The sequence below is a fragment of the Gouania willdenowi genome, chromosome 22, assembly GCF_900634775.1.
Source record: "Gouania willdenowi chromosome 22, fGouWil2.1, whole genome shotgun sequence".
NCBI classification, from domain to species: domain Eukaryota; kingdom Metazoa; phylum Chordata; class Actinopteri; order Blenniiformes; family Gobiesocidae; genus Gouania; species Gouania willdenowi.
Genome location: NC_041065.1, coordinates 15554663 through 15578521, shown reverse-complemented (window position 1 = coordinate 15578521; position 23859 = coordinate 15554663). Strand labels below are relative to the sequence as shown.

Here is a 23859-nt window from a genome sequence, read left to right as displayed (position 1 = left end):
AGGAGAGGTTTTTCATCCTACAGTTGAACAGCTACATGTCAAATGTGACTTAATGACTGATTTGGTTCAAGTTATTGTAAAAATGAAGAGTTTAGAAGGAATATGAAACCGTCAATGCACAAATGATCAGAAAAAGCGCTGAAATAAATGGAAATGTTTTGTTTTTCTTTACTTTTGTTTTCGTCATCGGAAAACCTTTTTTTAATCTCAGCCATAGAAGTTAAAAATGATCAGTTACCAGATACATTTTTCTGCTACAAAGATGTCTTAAATATATCTAAACTAAATTTAATTATTAGAGATGTCCTGATTCGATATTGATATTGAATATCGGTCCGATTTCAGCCAGAAAACGAATATTGGATTTTATTGGACTGCATCTAAAATCACCGATATAAGCTGTCTGATAAATATTCCACTCCAGCACTTCTATCTATAGGTGACTGTGGTTCACACTCCAACAAAGTAACCTAATGTTGCTGACTATTGTTCTCTGTTTGAGTAACATCACTTGATCAAGCCTTTTCTAACATTCCACACTACAAAATAAGTGTGTTACAAATACAAAATAGCCAGGATTAGTGCATAATGTGACAAATGACAAGATGTTTTTTTACTGCATTTTATAGAAAGCTTATAAAATACAGTTGTTTGATATTTAATGTGTGTGATGTGTAAATTTGAAAAAGAATAATAATGAAGAACTTAAAATATAAATTTAACCTACACATTTTTTTCAACCCTATTTTAATTCCAGGTGACCCCACATGGCATCACGACCCCAAGGCTGAAAAACATTGGTTTATAGCTCATAGATTCCTCAAAACCTCTGGAGTTGTGTAGATTTGTTGTGCTTACTCACCGTAGAAAAATATTATTGATCTGTTTTCGTATAAAAGCCCTCAGCCCAAGGAATTTGCCATAGATTCTATGCAAGACCGTCTTCAGGTAGTCTCTCTCCCGAGGATCCTCGCTGTCGAACAACTCCAAGAGCTGGAGGAGAGGACGGAGGGCAGAGTTTGAACAGAGAAGAAGAGGAGGAGGAGGAGCAAGAGGAGGAAGAGGAGTGAAGGACAAACACTCACCTGTAGGACAAACTTCTGGTCTATGTACTTTTTGGCAATGCTGGGCTGGAATTCCTGACTCTCCAGGAACCGAATGAAGAACTCGTATACCAACTGTGGAGAGGTGAGGAGGAGGAAACGGTCAGGAAGAGTAAAACGTGAAAGATCAACCATCTAATACATAAGAAAATAAAAGAACAAAGCGTCGACAAAAACGCTGAAGCAAAGTTTACCACCAACCGTCTCCATCATCTGAGACTACACTCAAAATAACAGCATTTGGAAGGAGGGAAAAAAAAATACAAAAAAAAAAAAAAATCACCCAAAACACACAAATCATAATTGTGAATTCTAAAATTCTAGTTACTAGTTTTCAGTAACTAGCATAACACTGATGAGAGTACTCCATGTTATCAAGATGGCTTCTGAAGTCTGTAGCTTCACAGAACTACAGTAGTTTCTATAGACCAGTGGTTCTCATCCAGTCTGATGCTGGGACTCATTGTCAGTCCTTTGTACCAACGCTCGACCCAATCCTATGAAAATGTTATTACTAGTGCCAAACGGGTAATGTTTTCACTGCGTTTATTCATTTATTTGTCTGTCTGTATTTTGCTCCTCCGCGTTTACCTGTAAGTGCGGCCAGGAGGCCTCCAGCGTGGGCTCGTCCTCCTCAGGGTCGAACTCGTTACTGTCGCTGGGCGGAAGGGTCCGGAAAATGTTGTGGGACACCTGAAAGGAGAACAGAGGATGAGCAGAGGCAAAGACCTGAGGGGGAACGACGATTCAGAGGCTCCGTGCTGCCGCTCACCATTTTGACAACCTCGGGGTAGGCCTGCTCAGTCAGGTAGCCGCGGCTCACCGTCACGTAGTCCACCAGCTCGTTGAGCGTGGAGCGCTTGTACTCCTTCATCTTCAGGTCTGACAGCGTATCCATGAAATCGAAGACGGTGCAGCACTGCTGCAGCTTCTTCAGGAACAGCTCCGGCTGCTCCTGCGCCGGCACGTCTAGGTGAGCGAAACAAAGGCACAGGAAAGTTACTGCTGGGCCCAGGAATTCTTTAACCCAGTGGATCCCGACCTTTTTTGGGCCGTGGCCCAATTTTTTTTTAAATCACAAATTTCTAGCAACCCCAAAGACATTTTTTGTAGAATTAGTTGTTAATCATGTTTGTTATACTGTTACAAATAGAGAGTAGCCAGGATTACTGCACAGCTCAGAAATTTTAATACTGTATTATATTAATTCATTATTTTTTATCATTTTAATTTAATTTTTTCTTTATACTGCATTTCATTTAAAATATATATATTATATACTTCATATTTGAGAGAGTGAAAGTATAGAATGCAGTTTCAAATGGTGTGTTGTGTTTTACATTGAAAAAGAATAATAACATATTATAATATGGACTACGAGTCTGGAATAAAGCGGCCCATCTATCTAATTTTTAAAAATCTTTAAATATATATATTAATTAGTAATTTGATCAATTACTTAACATTTCAGGCGACCCCAATTAAATTCCAGGCGACCCAACATGGGGTCAAAAACAGCTTTAACCCGATTCATACTACACAACGAAGGAAAGCACTATAATCTTTAAAGTCATCATTACATTATTTTTGTAGAGATATTGTGCATTTCTCTCATCATTTTGTGTTCTTTTGATTTTTCTTAGTGTTTCTCAAGTAGAGCATCATTACGGCTGTTCTGTGTCTTTTCCGTTGAAAACGTTCCTAGTCAAATAATTGATTTTAGTTTAATAAATACCATAAAAATGCTATTTAAATAAAATAACTGTCTTTTTCCTTTTCAAAATATCATATCAAACGACTGAAACCAATATTGTGTATCGTATTGTGAACTCAGTATATCGCCCCAGCCCTAGTCATTAATCATTACCTAATGCACTTAGTTTGGTTTGGCATTGGTTGTTGACATGATTTATTTTACTAAGCTTTTAAACGATAAAGCATTGCTAGAATAAATAAGACGGCACAAAACAATTAACCAAAGGCTAGAATTCTGTGTTTCTTGGAACAGATTGTGAAATCCCTGCAGCGCTGCATGCAGACACTCACTGATGTTTCTGCTAACGAGTGAATTGGAGGTGCAGATCCATCTCGGGGTCACACAAACAACCAGCTCTTGATTCAAAATCCACTTTCATTACTTTAACAGCCCGTATCGCTGTAGGCTCTCGCTGTAGTTATCCTTTAATCCATTTAACAACAACAAATGTGATCTTTCTTTAATCCAACGGCCGCTGTACATGAAACTCATGAGCTGATCCACTCAGTCTCAGTCGGCCTCGATTTGGAGAATTAATGCTACAGCAACAGCTTGGGAAGAGTCGGGGAGATGTAAAACCACAGTACAGCATTCGCATGGATGATAAGACAGTCAAAAAGTCCTCCCACGTGTTAAATGTCCAATACAGGGGTATGTGATGAACATGTAAGACATTAAGCTAACAAGAAACCCTGATGCTCTTCAGCACCATCCTTCTTTCTCTTGGCAGAGGAGAGAAGTGGCTGTGGTTTAATCAAGGAGGGAAAAGCTGAAATAATCACAGCAGAAGTGAGAGATTAAAGCCGGAGCACCACAGGCGCTCCAACAAGTCCTGCTCATTATATAACAGCATCAGTTTTCCAAGCACGAGGTCGGAGCTCAGAAAAGTCTCCAAGAAGACACTTTAACAATCCGTTTTCCTGGGAATTCTGACGGACCTTGAACGCAGCACTATGTAGTAGCTTCTTACACACAAACACAGAATAAATCCCACTTCCTATAGCTTTAAAGGGTAACCCAAACTTACAGTGAGGCTATAAAATGATACATATCCAGATTTTCTCACGTACGATCCAGAAACAGACACTGTGGTTTTTATGGATACACTTTTATTCTAAAATACTCCTTCCCTCACCGTCTGCCATTCAAACAAACTCCTCTCTGCCCGGCCCTCACTCACAGCTTTACACAGACAACATGGAGACACACACAAATGGCAAGCATGTGTCCTATGTGCGTTGAAAAAGTGCTGAAAGCGTTTTTTTGCTACAGGTTGAACCTTGAAGCACCACTGATCTCTCCCAGCATTTACGACAGCAGCGGCAGCTCCAATAAAAAAAAAAAAAAAAAAAAAAAAAGTGTGCCACAACTACAACCAACACTTAACGAGCCACACGACACAATTCACTCACACGTGCTGTCCCTAAAAGAAAGTATATACTAAAGTGGGTCACATGTTGGTCTTTTGAAGCTGCTCCTCTTTCTGTAAAACTTTCCTGGGAAATAAACGGGGGATTTGATTGTTTCTTTATGTCACCCAGTCCTGATTTAAGAGAATATTTTAGTGTAACACACACAGGGCTGTCTCGATACAAATTTTTCATTTCCGATATGATACCAATATTGCAGCCTTGCGTATCGGCCTATACCGATATTGATCTGATATCAGCATGAATCATACATACTTTTTTTTCTCTCTCTTTTCTTTAATAAAAAAATAATAATTACCTATTTTGTAGTGTGGAATGTTAGAAAAGGCTTGATGTAACTGATGTTACTCAAACAGAGAACAATAGTCAGCAACAGTAGGTATGAGAAAAACTGACCCATTTAACTAATTGGTTACATACATTTTAACCTTCAACATAATATCTACAGTATTCTACAATAATAAATAAAAAATTCATTTGGGAAAAGAAAAGAAAAAAAAAAAAAAATCAAAAAATCCAGAAATTTAAATCCCATGTTCGTTTTCCGGCTAATATCGGACAGATATTCAATATAAAGGCACGCTTTACTTTCATCAGAAAAGAGGACCTTGGACCACTGGCCAACAGTCCAGTCCTCCTTCTCCCTTTTTTCTGCAAGAACAGAGAAGTAAATGGTGATTTCTTCACAGTATTCAAATTTTTTGAATTCCTGTTTTCATGGGTTTTATGAGCTGGAAGAGCAAATTATGTAAAAATAAACAAATAAATACTAGAAATGTTTTAAATTGTGGGCCCTGAATCTATAATCTATAAAAGTTTAACTTTTTGAATGGAATTAGGGAAATGAAACAACTTTTCCATGATATTCAAATTTTTTGGAAAGGGTCTATATATTAGAGAGAAACCGAAAGTTTATTTAGGGAGATACGATACTGATTATTATAGTCAAAGCGGCCAATAACTGATATTTAGAGCTGATATTAATTTGCAGTAAAACTATTGGCATCAAAATTTTTAATAATACCAATTCCACCACTTAATGTTTAGCTGCCGTTAAAACACCAAAAAAATAGTACAAGTTTGCAGATTAGATTCACTGTATATTCAAAGATATAATATTTCATTCTAGCATGTGGTTAAAATACTGCGAGCCAAAATTAAGACTAATCTGATGCAATCTTCACCTCAGGCCTGCACCCTGGGATCTAAGGAGAACCACTAGACTATATCAGATTAGATCGACTTTATTAATCTCTTGTCAAGGCTCCGTCACGGAAATGACATAAACCGATATACGTACGGCGGTGAAGACGCAGCATGTTTACCTGACAAACCTTCAAACAACAGCGCGTTATTCTTAGACCGAGCCGCTCTGCGTGCAGCGCTGCAGAGATTTGGATAGAAGCACAAGTCTGGGAAAATGTAAGATGAGCAGGACACACTCTCTAAGAGCAACACACACACACACACACAAACGCACACAAACACATGCAGAGCAAAGGGGGGAAAACCCCTATATCCAAACGCTCTGTGGCGCGTGTGTGTGTGTAGGTTTAAATTACAGAAACGATCCAAGTGCAGGACAGCAAGGTGAAGGTCCATTTAAAGGTCATAAGACAAAAACACATACACCAATAGAATTATGAGGTGTAATAATAGGGGGAAAATACTCTAATTATCAGTGTATCATTAAAGATCAGAGAAAAAACACACTAAAAGGGCACGGCGTCAGCCAATAAAACAACCAAAACATCTTTAAATAGTTCAAATGTGTCCACTCGTCCTTCTGTGGCATCTATTACATCTGAATTGAATTAATCCTATTTTATATCTCTTTGACCAGGAAAATGATGAGTATATATACACATAACTTTATTTCAGACACGTGATTGGTCCATAGATAAAAACAAAAGTATGAAAGAAGTACAATGCAATAAATAACAGCTTACAACAAAATTCATGTTAGACTAAAATGCCAGTGTTCCCTGAGGCCAGACATGTATCTATAACAGCTTCTCTTAGGACTGGTTAACGCCAGTATGATCCCATTTTGAGATTTGTCCAAACGAGACATGAATTTAAACATCAATTGCCTTAACAAGGCTCCACCAGTGGGAACACGAGAGATCACAAAAAGTTGACTTGCACTGTGACATCTTGGGACACGAAGGATATGTGTATAAAAAACGTTTTAGATCGTTGAGTTCAGCTCGTGAAAAATGGGAGCAAAAACAAAAGTGTTGCATTTATATTTTTGTTCAGTGTAGATATAGTGTAAATGCAGGATGTCAAAACTAAAAATGGTAAATGGACTTGATTTTATATAGCGCTTTATCACCACACTGAAGCAGTCTCAAAGCGCTTTACATATCAGCTCATTCACCCAATCACTCTCACATTCACACACCAGTGGGACAGGACTGCCATGCAAGGCGCTAGTCGACCACTGGAGCAACTTAGGGTTCAGTGTCTTGCCCAAGGACACTTTGACACATAGTAAGGTACTGGGATCAAATCCCCAACCTCTCAATCAGAAGACGACCCACTACCACCTGAACCACTGTCGCCCTTGGTTCAAAATGCAGGACATTTTCTTAAAAAAAGCTCCTGAAGACGTATTAACCATAAAATGTATCTCTTTGATGAGAAAAATGGTAACTTTAAAGGTACTGAATGATGGTACCAGTTGCGGTTTGGCTAGTGATCATGTTATCTTGTAACTGGTTGCGGACAATGTAAAGGACTGTGCGGGTGTACTGAATATTTGGGGTTAGAGTTATGATATAATAACTGAGCTAACAGTGCATGCATTATGACATACAAATAAAGCACATATGAGGTACAGAACTTGTTTGCTCCCAAGACGTTAAGGGAGTTGTAACACTTTGTGGCACAGAACATAAATAAACGTCCTAGTTGTGCCGTAAACATGAGGCCCCGCAGGCGCTGCTTCAAACATTACATAAAAGATTACAGTGAGAACAGATGACAAACGCTGACTGGGACAACATCTACTCTGTGTGTGTGCAGTCCTCACAGACATGACCTGACTGAATCCTGCACTGGTCAACACACAAAGACAACGCAGCGGTCAAGAACACCAGAAATAACATACATCGGTTCACTATTCCCATTTCCATAACCTACCGGTACGGTACACATTATATAGCTGTAGTGCTGAGCATTGCTGGGTGCTGTTGATCAGCCTGGAGGTTGTAAAAGCTCACCATGAATCACTGAAGCCTGAAATACAGCTACGTCGCGCACGTCATCGCCTTCCTCTCATTAATGTTAGATTTACTGACGAATACAAAGATAAACCAGCATAATATTTAATCTATAAACAACCAGTTAGCACTCAAAATCAGTTAACATAAATTCAAAGTGTATTTCAAACACCACTGGAGTCACTCATTTTAAGTTTAACTGGCGTTTTAAACTTGCATCACACATAGTGCATTTCAGAATTAGCACAGTGTTACTCCGTCAATCAGAGTTTAAATAGGATACGCAATGGCACTACAGGGTGTGAGAGAGTGGGAAATTAACAAATAAAAGCTTTTTTTTTAGTTAAAAATGATAATCATAATAATGGTGATGGAATTTATCTTGATTAGAACATGGGGGTACTTGAGCCAAACAAGTTTACGTCAATACTCAATGGTAGGGATTGCACATCTGTCTGGCTATGCTCTCACAGTCACTGAGGGGGGCGGGGCTTGTCCTGATGCAAGATGAATACTCCGAAACCATTCCATCTTCATCATTGACAGCGATCACATGGACATAGTAATTGATCAGAATTGCAAGAGAACTGTTGATGATTGGATGAAATGGCCTGTGCAGAGTGAAGCAGTGATTTTCTTGTGACTGGAGCCTCAGCAGAGAAGCTAAAGATCCATGTGTGCCTCTGCTATAGGATGACATGTGTTTATGACTGATCCAAACAGAAGCCAGAGTCAGTGGAAAAAACACCAGCATATAAATATACATTGCATGACCCACATCTGAACACCGTGTGCTGCTATCTGCATGTTCTCAGGTGTCGTATAGGCACCGCTGTGCGGCGCCAAGCTCCTGTCAAACATTAACACACACACACTTTAGCTGAATAAACTTTGCCCTATGATCAATACTTTCACTGCAGTGTTCCGGTGATAAGCTGACACACTTTTATTGTGACCATGGAGCCCGAGGCACACCTGTGGGGTAATCATACTGTCTAATCAGCATCCTGATAGGCCACACCTGTGAAGTCAATGGGTTCTCAGAAAAGGAAAAATGGTGACTCACACACTTATACACAACAGTTAGTTCCGACCGATCCGTGTATCATTCGTTCATTCGTTTTTCATTATGTAACAAAAACATGAAAAAAAAAAAAAACACTCATTATTTGATATTTGTTTCCAAAACCAAAATGAAAAAACGGAAAAGGCCTTGTTTTTCAAATTCAAACTCTTTTGCTTCCGTACATAAACGAAAAACGAACACCTTTATTCGTTTTCTCCATTATCGATTTGCTGATTGTTTTTCAGCAAGTAATGTAATGGGACAACAGATATTCCAAGAATGCTGATAAAGAGCACTGGGACTTTTTACGGATCATATCACTACACTTTACAGCTGATCTAAACACCGTTACATATTGGGCTACACACCGCTGTACACTGTCACTGTGTTCTCTCGACTTGTGGAACTATTTTTGTTGGTGGAGCCAAATGATTGAATAAACAAACAAAAACCACAATCTTGTCACTTATTAATGTCAACTAATAAAATGTGCCTGTAGAGCTGTTGTATAAAAGCAATATCACACTCAAGGTCGTGACTGTTGTGCTGAAATATCAGCACTGGTTTGATTATCTACTGCAGTGGTTTTCAAACTTTTTTGGCTAAGTAGCCCCTTTCTCTTACTTTTGAATGCAAATACCCCCCTTATGTCCGACTACTACATTTTTCTCAGAATACTATGAAAAAACTTTGGAGCATAAAAATGGAATAAATGATAACACACATTTTAAAGAATCTCATTTTGTAAATAAGTGGAATGAAACAGTATTTAGTGCCTCCTGATTAGATTACATTTCTATACCGGTAGTTTTTTTTTTATCATTTACGGTCATTTTCCTCCTGATGGGGGACCAAGACTGACTCTCGTATTTTCAGTTCATGTTCTAATCAAGATAACTTCTATCATCATTTTGTGTGTTTTTGGTGTCGTTTGGTTGTTTCTTTTGTATGTCTGTTATTTTTGTGTATTTAGTAGCGATCTTGTGTATTTTGCGTGACGCATGTTTCGGTTAGCCTTGCAAGTAACAACGCTGGCTGAGCAGGGTCAGAGATTAACGGGGTGGGGCTGGGAGATCAGTTATTAGTTCCGATCGTGTCATCAGGCACTCTCGTCCGATAATTATCGTGCATCACACAAATGAGATTTTTTATGACCTGTTGGGTTAAATTTCCAATTGTCTCCTTAAGATGCAGCTACTCATCTTAGCTCTGCTCGGAGCACCAGCCTCCAGCAGGCTTTGACTTGACACATCAGCTGTTAGTGTTCAAACCTCTGACCTTTTGGTTATTTAAGGGGTCCATGCAGTCTTCTCAGCAACACCGGTCTGCCATGTTCAACACCATCTTGTCACAAATGTTATGGATCTTTGGTTTATTGCTCATAGCAAAAGCTGCTTTTCATTATATTAAAAGGAATCAAACATTTTGAGATCTTTTACTGTTTGTGTTTGAAGTGTGCTCGACTGTACTCATTTTCTAAATGCCACATTTTCTTAAAACAAAACTATTTATTTGCAGTACTTTACTGTGTTCTAGTTCAGCATCTCATATGAAAATAAACAACACATTTGGAAGGAATATGAATGAATGTATTAAGAATATATCTGTTCCTGTCAACGTAAATCGATTAAATGCATTAACAGGACAAATCATACATTATTTGACACGCAGCTGATTTAACTGAAAAGATGAAACATTTTTTTTAAATAAATAGCTAAATAATTGGTCTGTTATTTCACCAAACATTTAAAGGAAGCTGTATTTATTATTCAATTACTTTGTAGTTTGACAAACCCAAAACAGATATTAGCTCTGCATTCAACTTTTGATTTTTCCATGAATGCTGTGTATTAAGCATGGGCGATTATATGATGGCGATTAATGATCGTGATAAATTTCAGGTCGATTACGGTGATTAGCTGTGAGCATATTGACTCGATCACACGTGGTGGAAATGTGTGGCTGCAAGACACATCCAGTAGATGGCGGTAATGCAGCGCTTCGGATGCAAACCGCCATAATATTCCATAGAGAAGAAGGCGGCAGCTATTTGCGTGACAACAGCCAATCAGAGTCCACTTTTTCCTGCTCCACTTCCACTTGTAAGTTACCGGAGATGTAAACAGAATGAGCGATTGTGGAGATAAACACGGAGCTGAGAGCAGCGAACCAGATGTCAGCCATGACTTGGAGTTATCCTCCGAAGATGAGGCTATTATTGAGAAGAAAAGTCACTCAACGTTGTTGTGTGGCGGTGGTTTGGTATCTCCCAAGTGACGTAGAACAAATTAAGCCGATGGGCAAAGTATGTCGGTGGTCAGTGCCCTCAAAAACCGGCAACACAACAAATTTGTTTAATCATTTGAAGAAGTATCACCCAAGTGATTATACAGAAAGCATGAAAATGTGATCGGAGTCTGCACAGCCTGCTACTGCTGCTAGTACACGTAGCATTAGCAGTTCAGCCACTACTCATGATGCAGCCACCAAACCAAAGCAGCAATCAAGTGTGTCATCTTTTGCGGCCATTTCGCCATATGAGCAACAATCCAAGAGGAGAAAAACGATTACTCACGCGATTGCTTTTTGTCTAGCAAAAGACATGATGCCTTATATATATATATACACATATATTGTTCAATATTTATTTTATTTTATTTGCTTTATTTACTTTGTATGTTAATATAATGTTTGGGTTACTGTTTCAAATATTGACCATGAGAATCGCCAAGGGGGCGATTTGTTTATTTTGGATCTTGCATACCTGCAAAAACAGTCCTGACTGTAAACTAGTTCCTGTTATTTTATATTTTTCTACCTTTGTTATACTGTTGAGTAAAATGTTTTTAAAATATTTTTCTATGTTCATCTTATTTACTTTGTATGTTAATAAAATGTTGAAGTAATCTCTAGTGTCTTTAGTTTTCAGTACAGATGCTTTAAAACTGGCAGTTTGAAAGCAAATTAAAAAAATCGTGATAATAGAGAAATCGGACGATATGAAAAAATAAATCGTGATAAATTTTTTCTCCATATCGCCCAGCCCTACTGTGTACTGTATTTTTTATTTCATATTACCTTTTTAATGGCTAAAAAATAACTAATTGGATGATTAAATTACACTAACAGTCACTAGTAAGAATTAATTCTAACCGTCAGATTCACTTAACAATATTGATCAGCAACTGATATGCGTTAACATATAATATTATGATTGCAGAATCCTATGAACAGCTTTGTAAGACACTTCCAACATGTTCAACTCAACAGCAAAATGTGCAAATTCTCTTAACTGCCTAATCATTTAATCAGTTCAAACATGGTTAGATTATTAGATTACTAAAGTAATTGTTTACTGCAGCCCAACACGGTAATACACCTTCACCCACATGTTTTGGGACAATATTAGGCATTTCCACACTATTTGTCACTGTAAAACAAGCAGCCTAATGTCTATAAAGTGCTATTTAATCTTGCGTCATTTCAACTTTTGCTTTTTTTGGCGCTCTTCGGCAGCATAGAAATATTAAACTAATAATGATAGTTAAAAAAATTTAACTCTTTTAGGCATGTTTGGCACGAGTTTCAGGAATTTAATAGCCAGTAATTACATGTAATTGTAGGGAAAGATGATGAAAAGGAAACAAAATGGAACTCTGAAAGAGAATTGTGGAAATTTTAAAACAGAAAATCAGAGGCTCTAGAACAGGAATAAATCTTTGATATTGGCTTTATGTTCTGTATAAGTACTATAGAGCAGAGTTACTTAAGAAACCTTAGGGAAGTCATGCAGCTGTCAATAAAACAAAGTCAGGTAATCGATTCAAACAGCTGAAATCAAGCAGTTTGAACCTGTTGTAAAACTGATCACACTATGGAAACACTGAAAGTGTCTTTACGCACAACTGACAACATTTACAGTACAGTTATTCTCTGTGTGTGTGTGTGTGTGTGTGTGTGTGTGTGTGTGTGTGTGTGTGTGTGTGTGTGTGTGTGTGTGTGTGTGTGTGTGTGTGTGTGTGTGTGTGATAAACATACAGTATTTGCACAGCAGCCAGATGTGCACTGATGCTCATGACAGCAAAGTTCATCCTAATTCGGGCAGCCAATGAAAAGACTTAGTGCTCAAAGGTTCAAATGATGCTTTTTTTCTTTTTTACATTCGAACCAAGTCAAACATGTTTCCACACAAACTAAATATATGAAAAAAAAAAAGCATTTTAATTATAGAAACTGCTTCAAATCCTACTTTTCTACAGATTGCTTTTATCCGTATATAAACTTTACACTAAAAGCATTTCCACTGCCCTCTACAGTGCAACAGGATGCCATTCTGATTAAAAATAAATAAACGCACAACATTTCTAGCTGCGTCTGTCCATGTCTTCAACAACACTACAATTTCATTTAGCAGACACTTTTATCCAACGCAACGTACAACACGGGTAGTTAGGGTTAAAGGGCTTGTTCAACAACATCACAATGATGACCCAGGTTGGATTTGAACCGGTGACCCTCGGATTACAAGCCCATTTCCTTAAATGTTAATCCACCACCGCCCATGAGCACCCTAAAGTAGATCGCAGACCTAGGAGTTAGGAGCCATTAAAGCCTATTTAGTGATTATAAATAATTGCTGTGTTACAGAATGATGCAACACTTCACTCTCTAACAGTTCACTTTGTGGATCTTAAAATTAGGATTTTGGTATTTATAGAGATTAAATGTTTCTTAATCAAAGGGGGAAAATATTGATCTCTGACAGACTCATAATAACAAAACAACTGATAATAAAGGGTTGTGACTCACTGAGGGGAAGCGAGTTTTGTCAACCAATCGATGAACCAGGACTTACTCTTCCTTGTGCTCGATGTGAGAAACAACACAGCCCAACAAACCCTCTGCGGAAGTGCAATGTAAAATAAAACCGAGCTGAATTGAGGTGTTAGAATGATCAGATTTCTGCCAAATCAAGACAAGTCCTGGAATGTCCCGGTCTGAAAGCCAACCAAACTTCTTTCCACACCAAATCCCAAAACCTTGAAGGGAATACGATGTTCTCCTTTCCACTGTGAACTTTCCATTCTCCTCTTCAGCTCGGGAAAAAAACTCGTCTTCTGTTACCAGTCCATTTTAAGTCCAGGGCCTGACAGCTAACTTTAACACACCACACTGCTGACAAAAAGGCCGTCACTCACTTGAGCTTCCTCTGGCTGCTGCCAACCCTCACTGACGGTCCGGGCCTGACATGAGGCCGAGGAGAAGGTCGCCGGAACCCACGCTGCTCCGTGTTTGTAGCGAGTGTGGCTGTAAAGTGTAAAGAGACACGCCGGGGGTCGGGTTTCTCCTGAGGGGAAGTCTGGGTGGCTTGTCGGTGGGCGTCGGAGAGCAATTGTACATCCACAAACTGTCTGTCTATTTTCTGCCCACAGAGGTCAGAGGGAGATCAGGCCAACCACACCAGGTGGAAGGAAGGGAAGAGCAATCGGTGCCAAACGCACAGAAACCTATAGGAATTCACTGACGAACCAAACTTCCCAAAATGTGACTGAACTACAGAAATCTTTTAACAAATCTTTTTCACACAAAGTATGAAAAAGTGAATGTGTTACTGGTAAATTCTATAATCAAACAAAATGCATTTCAGTCCCATTTATTGTTTTCCAATAGTTTTATTCTTTCTAAATTTCTTTCCAACACAGTTACCACTATGTGAGGTGGTGGTGGACCGATCAGCAATTTATTTATTTCTTAATAGTCTCCGATAGGCCTGGGTGATTCATCGATTTTTTAAGATAAATTTAGGGTTAAATTTTATAAAAAAAAAAATCCATAGTGTTCATTTTGTTACATTTGATAAAATAAAATCAAAACTTGTTTTGAGACATTGCTGTCATTTGTACATTTTGTCTTCTTTAAAAAGTAGGGGGAAAATTGGGAAAAATTGTAAATCAATTTTTTTTGTGAAAATCGTAAATTTAATTTTTAGGTCATATCACCCAGCCTAAATCTCCGACAACCAGATAAAAGACACTAGGCCAACCAGTACCACTACTACTGTGCTACTTTTATCATTTGAAATGAGAAAACAGCCCTACTAATGGCAGAATTATCTAGTGAATAAACATATGTATTAGACCAGCGATTCTAAACTGGTGGGTCGGGACCCAAAAGTGGGTCGAGGACTTGTACTAGGTGGGTCACGGACAGCTGGTCAAAAATGAATAAACAGCCTACTAATATCTCTCATATTGGACTTGTCTTTTATTTTGAAAAAAACTTTCCTTTTGACAGGCATGCTGTGAAAATGCATGTTGCACAGGAAAATATATAGATTTATGTTTTAAAAAAATATGATGTGTGTGTGTTTTCAACAGCTATTTTTGAAAAACTAAATTTGGTTGGTTGAATTCTCAAAAAAAAAAGAAAAAAAAAGTGGGTCGTGATTTAATGACTGTAGCCAAATGGGGTCCCAGGGTAAGAGCAGTTGAGAAACCCTGTATTAGACGTCCCTGTAAATGCATAGTGGCTTTTGCTGGTTGTGAGTAGAGCTTTGTGCATATTTAAATTAAAAAATAAATAAATAAATCACGGTACTGCTACAATGACATTACTCGATATACGAGTGTTCTTAAAAATGTCTTTTCCTTTCTTTCGTTTCAGATGTAAAAAGTATAGATACGTTCCAGTCAAACTGAAATGACTGAATGTACAAACTAGAACTAAATCATCCATAAAGGCACATCTGGGTGTGACATGCAGCTGTTTAAGTGGAAAATCAGATGCATTAGAATGACAAAGAAACTTCAAAATTATTATTCAAACAAAATAATACATTAATAATTAATCCTGTGATTTTTAATGTATGCCAATAAGCGGAGTATGGCATGTGACTTATAGGTTAGGCATTTATTATCTCAAACTAAGTGAAGTAGGGTAAATTTATGATTAGAAATCCAGTTCCATCGGCCCTCAGACCTACGTCATGCTCCGCTTAGTGAGTTTATATCAGTATCAGGCCTCATTCTGACCGCTGGTTGAAAATATTCCCCAAAGGCCTGAGCCTCAGGATGACATCAGAGCCCGTCGGCACTGCCTGGCTCGTGCACAGAGGTTACATAATGACGAGTAGCCAGAGTACGGGGATTAAAAAAATAAAAATACACATACGGGTGACAATGCAATCCTGCAGGCAAGAATATAAATATTCTATAGGCTCTTGTGCTTTATTTTGAAGGCGATTGTATACTATATTCAGCATTTACTACATGACACATCTACAGTATCTAATTATGAGATATCATTTTTCATCCTTAAAAATAATACAGTATACACTCTTTTTTTGGAGTTTGTGAATGACAATACTTTTAAAGGAATTAATTTCATCCGCAAATATCAACAAAAATAAAATTTTACAGCTTCTTCTAGCATGAGCAGTGATGTTATGATACATGGGTTATATATCCAACTAAACTCGTCATTCAACCATTCATTTTCTGACCTGCTCATTCCTGTTCAGGGCACCAGTCCATCACAGGACACACACACACACTTACATTTACACCTTAGTATTTGGATTCAACCTAACATGCAGTACATGTTTTTGGACGGTGGGAAGAATCTGGAGAAAATCCATGCACAAACTGGGATTGAACCATTACAGCACAGTGTTGCTAGAGGTTTCATTGTGTTCATTGTCTGTTAAATTTCTTTAATTAATTGAGCTTTCTGCTAAATCTGGTCATCCATACATGCGGACCTTTTAAAAAATAAATATATCCAGAGGCTGATCGAGTTCTGATGATTTAGTATATATATATATTATATGACATATTATATATATATAATATGAATGAAATGACCAAGCATGCTGCAAGGTATCAGTGATGAAATAAAGTTGAACTCATTCAAACCTTTAAAACCAGGAGACTCGTGTGCACGTGCAGCGCTCACTCTTATCACGATTACATCACCTGATTAACTCCAAGGTCACCTTCAGGAGCTCACTTATCTGCACCTCTGACCATCGTACACTCTTCCATCCAAATCTGTAGCTTTTCTCTGATAACTCAGAGCTGAGAATACCATAACTTTTAAAGAAACAAGAACTCACCATTACTAATGAGGAACACATTAGGACATAAAAGAAGGAAGAGATGTTCTTTCTTTTATCCAAAAGCTCAAACGTGCAACTATCCAACAAAGTATCCAACTGTTTTTAATATATAGAGATATTCACTATATTAGAGATATGCCTGTTTCTCTTAAATAGAAATCAGACAGTCCAGTTTTTATGGATAGTTTTATTTTGAAATCCTAGTTGTTAAAGCTACTACTTTCCCAGTTTTTCTTTCTTTCACCTTTCTGCCCCGCCTCGCTCCCTCTGAGCAAACTGCCCTACCCTCGCTCTCAGACAACAATGCACACAAATGGCAAGTGGTTGTCCAATGAGCAGCAGAAAAGTGCAATCTGTGTCTGTCATTTGTGTATTTTTGGCCATTACATTGTGTATTTTTGGCCATCATTTTATGTGTTTTTCGCCATTACTTCCAGTGTTTATATTTGTTATCCTCCCCAAAACACAATTTTGTTGTTATTTGTGGTCTGCAATGGAAATGGATGGTAAGTGTGTGAATGTGTGTCGGGAAAAAAAGTCACTGTGCAGGCAGAAAACGCTGAAAAGCAGTTCATCCTAAAGTCTGGAGCGCCTCTAATCTCTTCCAGCATTTCCATCAGCAGCAGAAGCTACAATATTGAGTGTGTTTCTACTACTTCTTGAAATTTCTTTCAACAGTGATTGGTAAAATACCAACCCAATACAAATATAACAGTTTTGCTTTCAATATGTTTCATATGTTATTATGTTTCCCCTTTCCATCAGGTTAAGAGTCTGGGTGAGCTCTAACTGGTCCAGAATTCAGCTGCCCATATCACCAAAACCCCCTCCATTCATCACTAGTGCAGCAGCTCCACTGGCTCCCCATCAAGATTATTTAGCTAATATTCAAAACCATTAGCAAACTTATTGTTGCTTAGCACCAAAATATACTTAGATTAAAGCTATAAAAAAAATGTAAGCTATATGGTAACCACTGATACGATAATCATAGAATAAAAGGTGGCAGATATGGCACAAAAAGAAAAGCAGCATCAAAAATAAAGATTTTTGAGGGAGCAAAAGTAGTATCGGTTCCAAATATCGTCTCAAGAAAATCGGCAGCCCGTATCGATCATCGGCTTGATGGAAAAAAAATGAAAAAAATAAAAAATAAAAAATCGGTATTGGCCCTAAAAAAACAAAAACAAAAAAAAAAAAACCATATCGTCTATCCCCAAACACCGCCTAAACTGCCAAAAAAACGACGAAAATCATCACTGACTTAAATATAGAGCCGACAAGTACCCGCTTATTTTGTTTCCTCACAGAAGTTAAAAATTAATATTTCTAAAAAAATTAAATAAAATTAATCTGGAAAACACAGAATTTCAGAAAAAATAAAACCCTAAGAAAGCATTTCAGCCGTCGTGTTAGCAGTGATGACACTTTGAGGAAGCCACAAACACGAAAGTCTGTGGAGTTCACAGTTCAACACAGTGCTTGAAGAAAACAGTTATTCCTTTCTTCTTGGATTATTTCAGCCCATGAACAGTATTAAAACAGGGTAAGACAGAGCTGGAGGTTAGGTTCCTGTCGAGCTGCATTCCTGTCATCACCGTCCAACCACAGCTGTATTTGCTCAGGCCAAGCACAAAGCAGAGCCTCATTGTGCAGAGTTACACCCAGCTGCATACCACCAATACCTGAAACACCCCGACCTGCTCCATGCAGGCAGGCCGTGATGTCTGCAAGGCTCACGGCACAGTATAAACCCTGCTGAACAGGGTTTAGTCTGTTAAAGACCTTTCAGAGGTGAGACACCGACCTTACTTAAGCATCATCTGTGACCCAAACAAAAGAATATGTCCAAATTGAACAATCAAACCTAAAAGAAAACGTCTACTATGTGCAGACAACCAGCTATAGGGATGCGCATCAATAACCGGTTTCGTTTGGGAACCGGTTCTTAGTCAAAAACCCTTTACGATTCTGCAATCAGTTGTTCCCGGGCTGCACCGCCAATGTAAACAAACGCACCCCACTCGCAAATTTACGATGACGTCACACACGCACACACACAAGCGGCTGCAGAGATGAGCCAAGCTGCCACATGCGATGCTGTAGAAAAGACCCCAAAGTTAAAGATAAATAAGTTCGGTTGTTTATGGAGGTCTCCTTTATCTATGTCCGATGTATGAGGAAAATGTTATTCACCGTTAACACCAGAGGTGAGTTTACTCACGTGAGATCAGATCAGTATGATTTCCAAATGGGTGTTACGCAGAAAGCTGTTGATGAGCTGACTAGTGGGCTTTGGCGGTGAAATGATAACTTAACTAGAAGTTATGTGTGCGTAAATGAAAACGTGATTACCCAGCTCTTATATAGTTTGTCATATTGTTGGTGTTACCTCATGTTGATGTAGCTTGGTTAGTTAATGTAAATGAAAGTGGTCATGATAGCGCACCTGACTCAGTACATACGTCATGTCTAGTTAAAAGCATGTTTCTTTATGCACTTATAACGTAGTGTTAAGATGGTTCATGTTTGAGCAGTAATTTGTAACGGTTAGTGTGAATTCAGTGTTGTCACTCAGGCTGCTATTCAGTTAAGCTTATTCGGTAACAGAATGTAGTAGCATACCTGTATATTTCACAATAAAAGCAGCCTGCTGGTTTCGGCAGTTAAGGGATTTATATACTGGCTAACGATGTGTGATAATGATAAAGATTAGGTAATTTATTATCCTAAGCCAATATCTACTTGACTTGTGGACTCATTTAGGTATTGTTTATTCTTAGTGGTGAATAATTAGGATTTATATTAATAAACCTGATATTTATTTTATTAAAGCAGGTTGTATTATTTTCTGTACTTATGCACAACTTGTTTTTCAGCCTATTTGGGAATCGATAAAAGCAGGAATCGATAAAAGCAGAAATCAATAAAGTATCGAAATCAATAAATCCTTATCAATATACATCGCTAACCAGCAAATGCTCTGAGTCACCAGTTACAATGAGGCACCACCAGATTTAAAACACCCCCGATCACCAGTTTCACCTCATTATCACAAAGTGTAACATTGATGTGCATCTTTGTGTAATTTTTTTTATACTTTGTCTTTTATGGGGGGTTTTTTTTAGGTGCATTTGTTGTTTCTTTGTTTGTGTTGATTATATTGTTTTTGTGACTTTCTCTGACGGTTTCAACTTGTTTCATAGTCGTGTGCAACAACAGACAAAAAAGTAGGAGTTGTGTGTTTGGTCATATGTGTAAAGCTGCTACCCCTGCACTGTTTCTGCTTCCTTCGGCTGTCTCGGTCATTTTCCCAACGGCACGGCACTATAAAATTCGCAAATATCAGCCCTGATTGCATCAGGACAGGCCCAAGAAAAATGCCACAAAGAATCCAGGGAACAATTTGAGCGACAGGAGACCTGGAGCCCGGGTTTCTGATGCTTCCCTCCTTACCTTTGAGCAGCGGCAGCGGCGTGAGCTCGATGGGCTTGTCCTGAGAGCGAAACTGGGACGAGCTCTGCGAGCGTTTCTGCTTGGCCTTCCTGACGGACTTCCGGGAGAATCCGTCCACTTTGTCCACGGATGGAGACGTGGTGGCTGCCGAGGACATAGCCCTGCTGGAAGAAGGTGGAGGTCAGGAAACAGTGATCTGTTTGTTCACTCAGAAAAAACACTATTTGTTTATTGACTTTTTCATTAATAGGATGAACAAAACAAGAACTCACAAAAACCCTCCCTCCCTCAGCAATATAAGATTATCGGTGATTATAGATAAGTAGAAATATATAGAAAATAAATACATGCAAAATACATGAAGAACAAAAATATTATAAGAAAGAAAAAACTCAACTAGAGGTAAAACAGCATATCACATGGATTCTATTTGAATGATGGTGGTGGCACCAGTCCTTGACTAGTCGCAGGCAATAACACGTTTAGGTCATCCATAAAGTACAAGAAATTCCACAGATTTGCCTCTGATTATACAAGTCAGTTTGTCTAATGCTAGATGGCATTTCTTTAATCCACTGACTGCAATTAGGTCCCTCAATATCTTTCCACTTTAAAGCAATCACATGTTGGGCTAGCAAGACAGAAATTGATAAGCAAAAACTAACTTACTTATTAATTGATAAGTTTGCATTTCTTTACATTTTCAGAGAGGCCTCCAGGGTCAATAAGAGAAAACATTTATTTTTTAAAAAGTTGACGAGGAGAGTTGCAGGAACAAAGGACAAAGTTTGACTGATCGACTTTTCACCAAAACACAGTTGATCGATAAACAAAGCGTGTGTGACACCTCTGATGTAATGAAAATGTTTGACTGACCTCTACGCCATAAACCTACACCACCACCCATGACATCAGTGCATCCTCCTCCTCCTGTGCACAACAAACCAGCACAGCTGAAGAAAATCACTGTGATTTCCCAGCACAGAGAACACGTTTGGACTCACATAAACATAAAAATTAGCCATAACAATGGAGCTACTCCAGCCTCAATGGGAGGAAGTGCAGGAAATGTTCACCCTGCAGCGTGTTCGATGCTGATAAGTCAATTTAAAGGCAATCAAATAAAAACTACAGAAGATTACAAGATTATTTTCATCCATGATGGCTAATTTCTTTTTTTTTTAATCTAAAATACAACACAATGAAGGCAAATTCACATAAATGCCTTAGAAATATGCAAAATAAAAACAAAAAACTACTTAAAAAAAATCTACCATCCCTCCTTGTATTCTCTCAGACTCAGACTATAAACAAAAATACACAAAAGGATGGATTGTCTACTAACTTTGACAGGATCAGGCCTAATTGTGCAGAGTCATGGTTACAGCATTGGTGTCTTGGAGGATTATGTCTAACACTGGTGTGAAAGTCACCTTGACTCAAATATTGTTTCACAGCAGGGAAACGAGCTGTAATCATTGCCAGAGAAGCAGTAATTTAATTATATCTGCACATTCCACGGCTTAATTTGCAGCAGAAATCTAACAATGGGGGACGGCTTTGTAAAAATCAAACACTAATCAAGACCCAGAACAAAAAGGATGGCAGGAGGAGACAGGAGTCACAGAGCTCGTTATATATTACGTAACTTGGCGCGAATGAGACGCTGCAGGCTGCATCTCTATCGCTCCGACAAAGTCACACAAGTATCTGTGCGCACAAAGACAACACACACACACGGACCACCAGAGAGACTAAAGGACACACACACACAGCTTTGTTATAAACACACGCATGTGCGCACAGCACGCTGCAGCCAGAGGACAAGGTCTACTCTGCACTGATGGCATTAAACACATACAGTGTCCATCTGTGGGGAAAACTTCAAGACCCACATTGACTTACAGTATGCAGCTACTTTTTAGTATCAACTACACAAATGAATTAACACTAGGGTTGTGAATCTTTGGGTGTCTCACAATTAGATTCCGATTCGATTCAAAATCGATTCTCGTTTTTAACCAATTGTCGATTCAAAAATTGATACAATGCATAGAGTTAAGGCAAATTATGCCATCAAAACAATACAGTTTATATAAGATATTTTTAAGTAAACTGATTCCAATGATATAACAAAGGCAAACTTAAGACAAAAGGCAACACTTATTCATGCTAAACAAATAAAAAAGTCTCAACTCTCAGTGACTACAAGAATAAGCTCAAGGTACACAGAACAAAACTTCTATTCATAGATAAAATTGCCTAAATAAAAGCCGAGGATCACTGAGGCCTTTTTCACCCAGAATTTACAAAAATAAATTCGACACAAATAACACAAATTGGTGTTTTGTGTGATTTTTTTCAAAATAGAAACTTTTTTTTTTAGTAAGTCTCAATTCTCAGTGACTACAAGAATAAGTTAAGGCATACAAAAAATAAAGCTTCTGTTCATAAATAAAATTGCCTAAATAAAAGCTTAGGCTGGCTCTCTCAAAAGGTGCCCATTTCAAAATACACAACAATGAAACTGGTGTTTTCTTTGATATTTCAAAAATAACACTGTACAGTCTCAGTCAGTAAAGCACATTTAAGACCCATCTGATCTAAATTTAAGACAATGTAATACTTTTTAAGGCCTAAAAAAAAAATTGTGGATGATTAGAAATGATAAATACTTTACCAGAGAAACACACAAGTGTAAAGACAGCAACCAAGATTTAAAAAAAAAAAAACAAGAGACACTTTGAGAAAATAATTTCAGGCTATGTTGTTTATACACCTAATAACACATGGGCCACATGTATGGAGCCAGAACCATGACTTTAATACTCGGCATCGAAAATGAAAACTTGGAATCAAACAGTGACTCAGGTTTATTACAAGCATCTTTGATGACAGGTTAGAAATTCTGTCAGAAAGTCCCACAGACCTCAAAAATAACAAAGACAAAGTTGGACACCACAAATCAGAACAAATGTAATGAATTCTTCCCAATCTCACAAAAATCAGGCACAGATTGGAAGAAAAAAAATAAATAAATGTAAAAAATTTTTTAGTTTTTAAGAGCTTTTTTTTACCTGGTTTTAAATATGTAGGTCTTCTGCTGCTTTAACATTAAGTTTGACTAGGGTAATTCGGGACTTACCTGAACGGGTAGAAAAAGGCTGATAATTGTAATACCTTCATTTGTTTGGGTTTGCATTGACACTTTCAAAGCAAAGAGCTGCTTGCTTTTTTACGTAGTGTATTGCAAATTGTAGAGTGTTGAAATGCTTTTCAGGAAAAACATTTAATAAGCAAAGGCAAAGCAAAACAGTAATCAGTGAGTCACTGACCTTTATTTGCTGTTGTTTTATAGCACTGTGTGACTCCACAGCTGCCTTCTGTCCGTTAAACGTGTTAAGATGCCGTGATGCAACAAAATTCATGCCACCAAAAACGTTCGGTCAAAAATGTCCCAAAAGTGCATTTTCTGTTTTCGGCCGATGCACTTTTCTCACCGAAAAATGCAGACTGAAACAGGATGTTCTAAAGACAAGAAACAGCGAGGTCTGGAAATGGTCCAACTTGTCCGCAGACTCGCGGAGCGGCTGTATTTCAAATTCAATACATCTGAGCACTTAAGTGTATTCTGAGTAGAATTGTTGGAGCAGTTGTATTTTATGTTTCTGTGTGACGGCGACACTAGAGGTCGACCGATATATG

The 23859-nt window shown here is 38.1% G+C and overlaps 1 protein-coding gene across 7 annotated transcripts in view; it reads right to left on the bottom strand.

The window, feature by feature from the left end:
- ppp2r5eb (protein phosphatase 2, regulatory subunit B', epsilon isoform b) overlaps positions 1 to 23859 on the bottom strand; it is a 37903-nt gene that overhangs the window by 5799 nt on the left and 8245 nt on the right. For 3 of the 7 annotated variants that reach the window (XM_028437712.1, XM_028437715.1, XM_028437710.1), the window contains exons 2-6: positions 20155 to 20318; positions 1876 to 2072; positions 1695 to 1796; positions 1086 to 1178; positions 863 to 993 (exon numbers count right to left, since the gene is read on the bottom strand). In XM_028437712.1, the coding sequence (XP_028293513.1) occupies positions 863 to 993; positions 1086 to 1178; positions 1695 to 1796; positions 1876 to 2072; positions 20155 to 20318 (687 nt within the window). Of the gene's footprint in view, positions 1 to 862; positions 994 to 1085; positions 1179 to 1694; positions 1797 to 1875; positions 2073 to 13780; positions 14002 to 20154; positions 20319 to 23859 lie in introns of those variants that run through there. The other 4 variants (XM_028437713.1, XM_028437714.1, XM_028437711.1 and 1 more) reach the window with 2 other exon arrangements.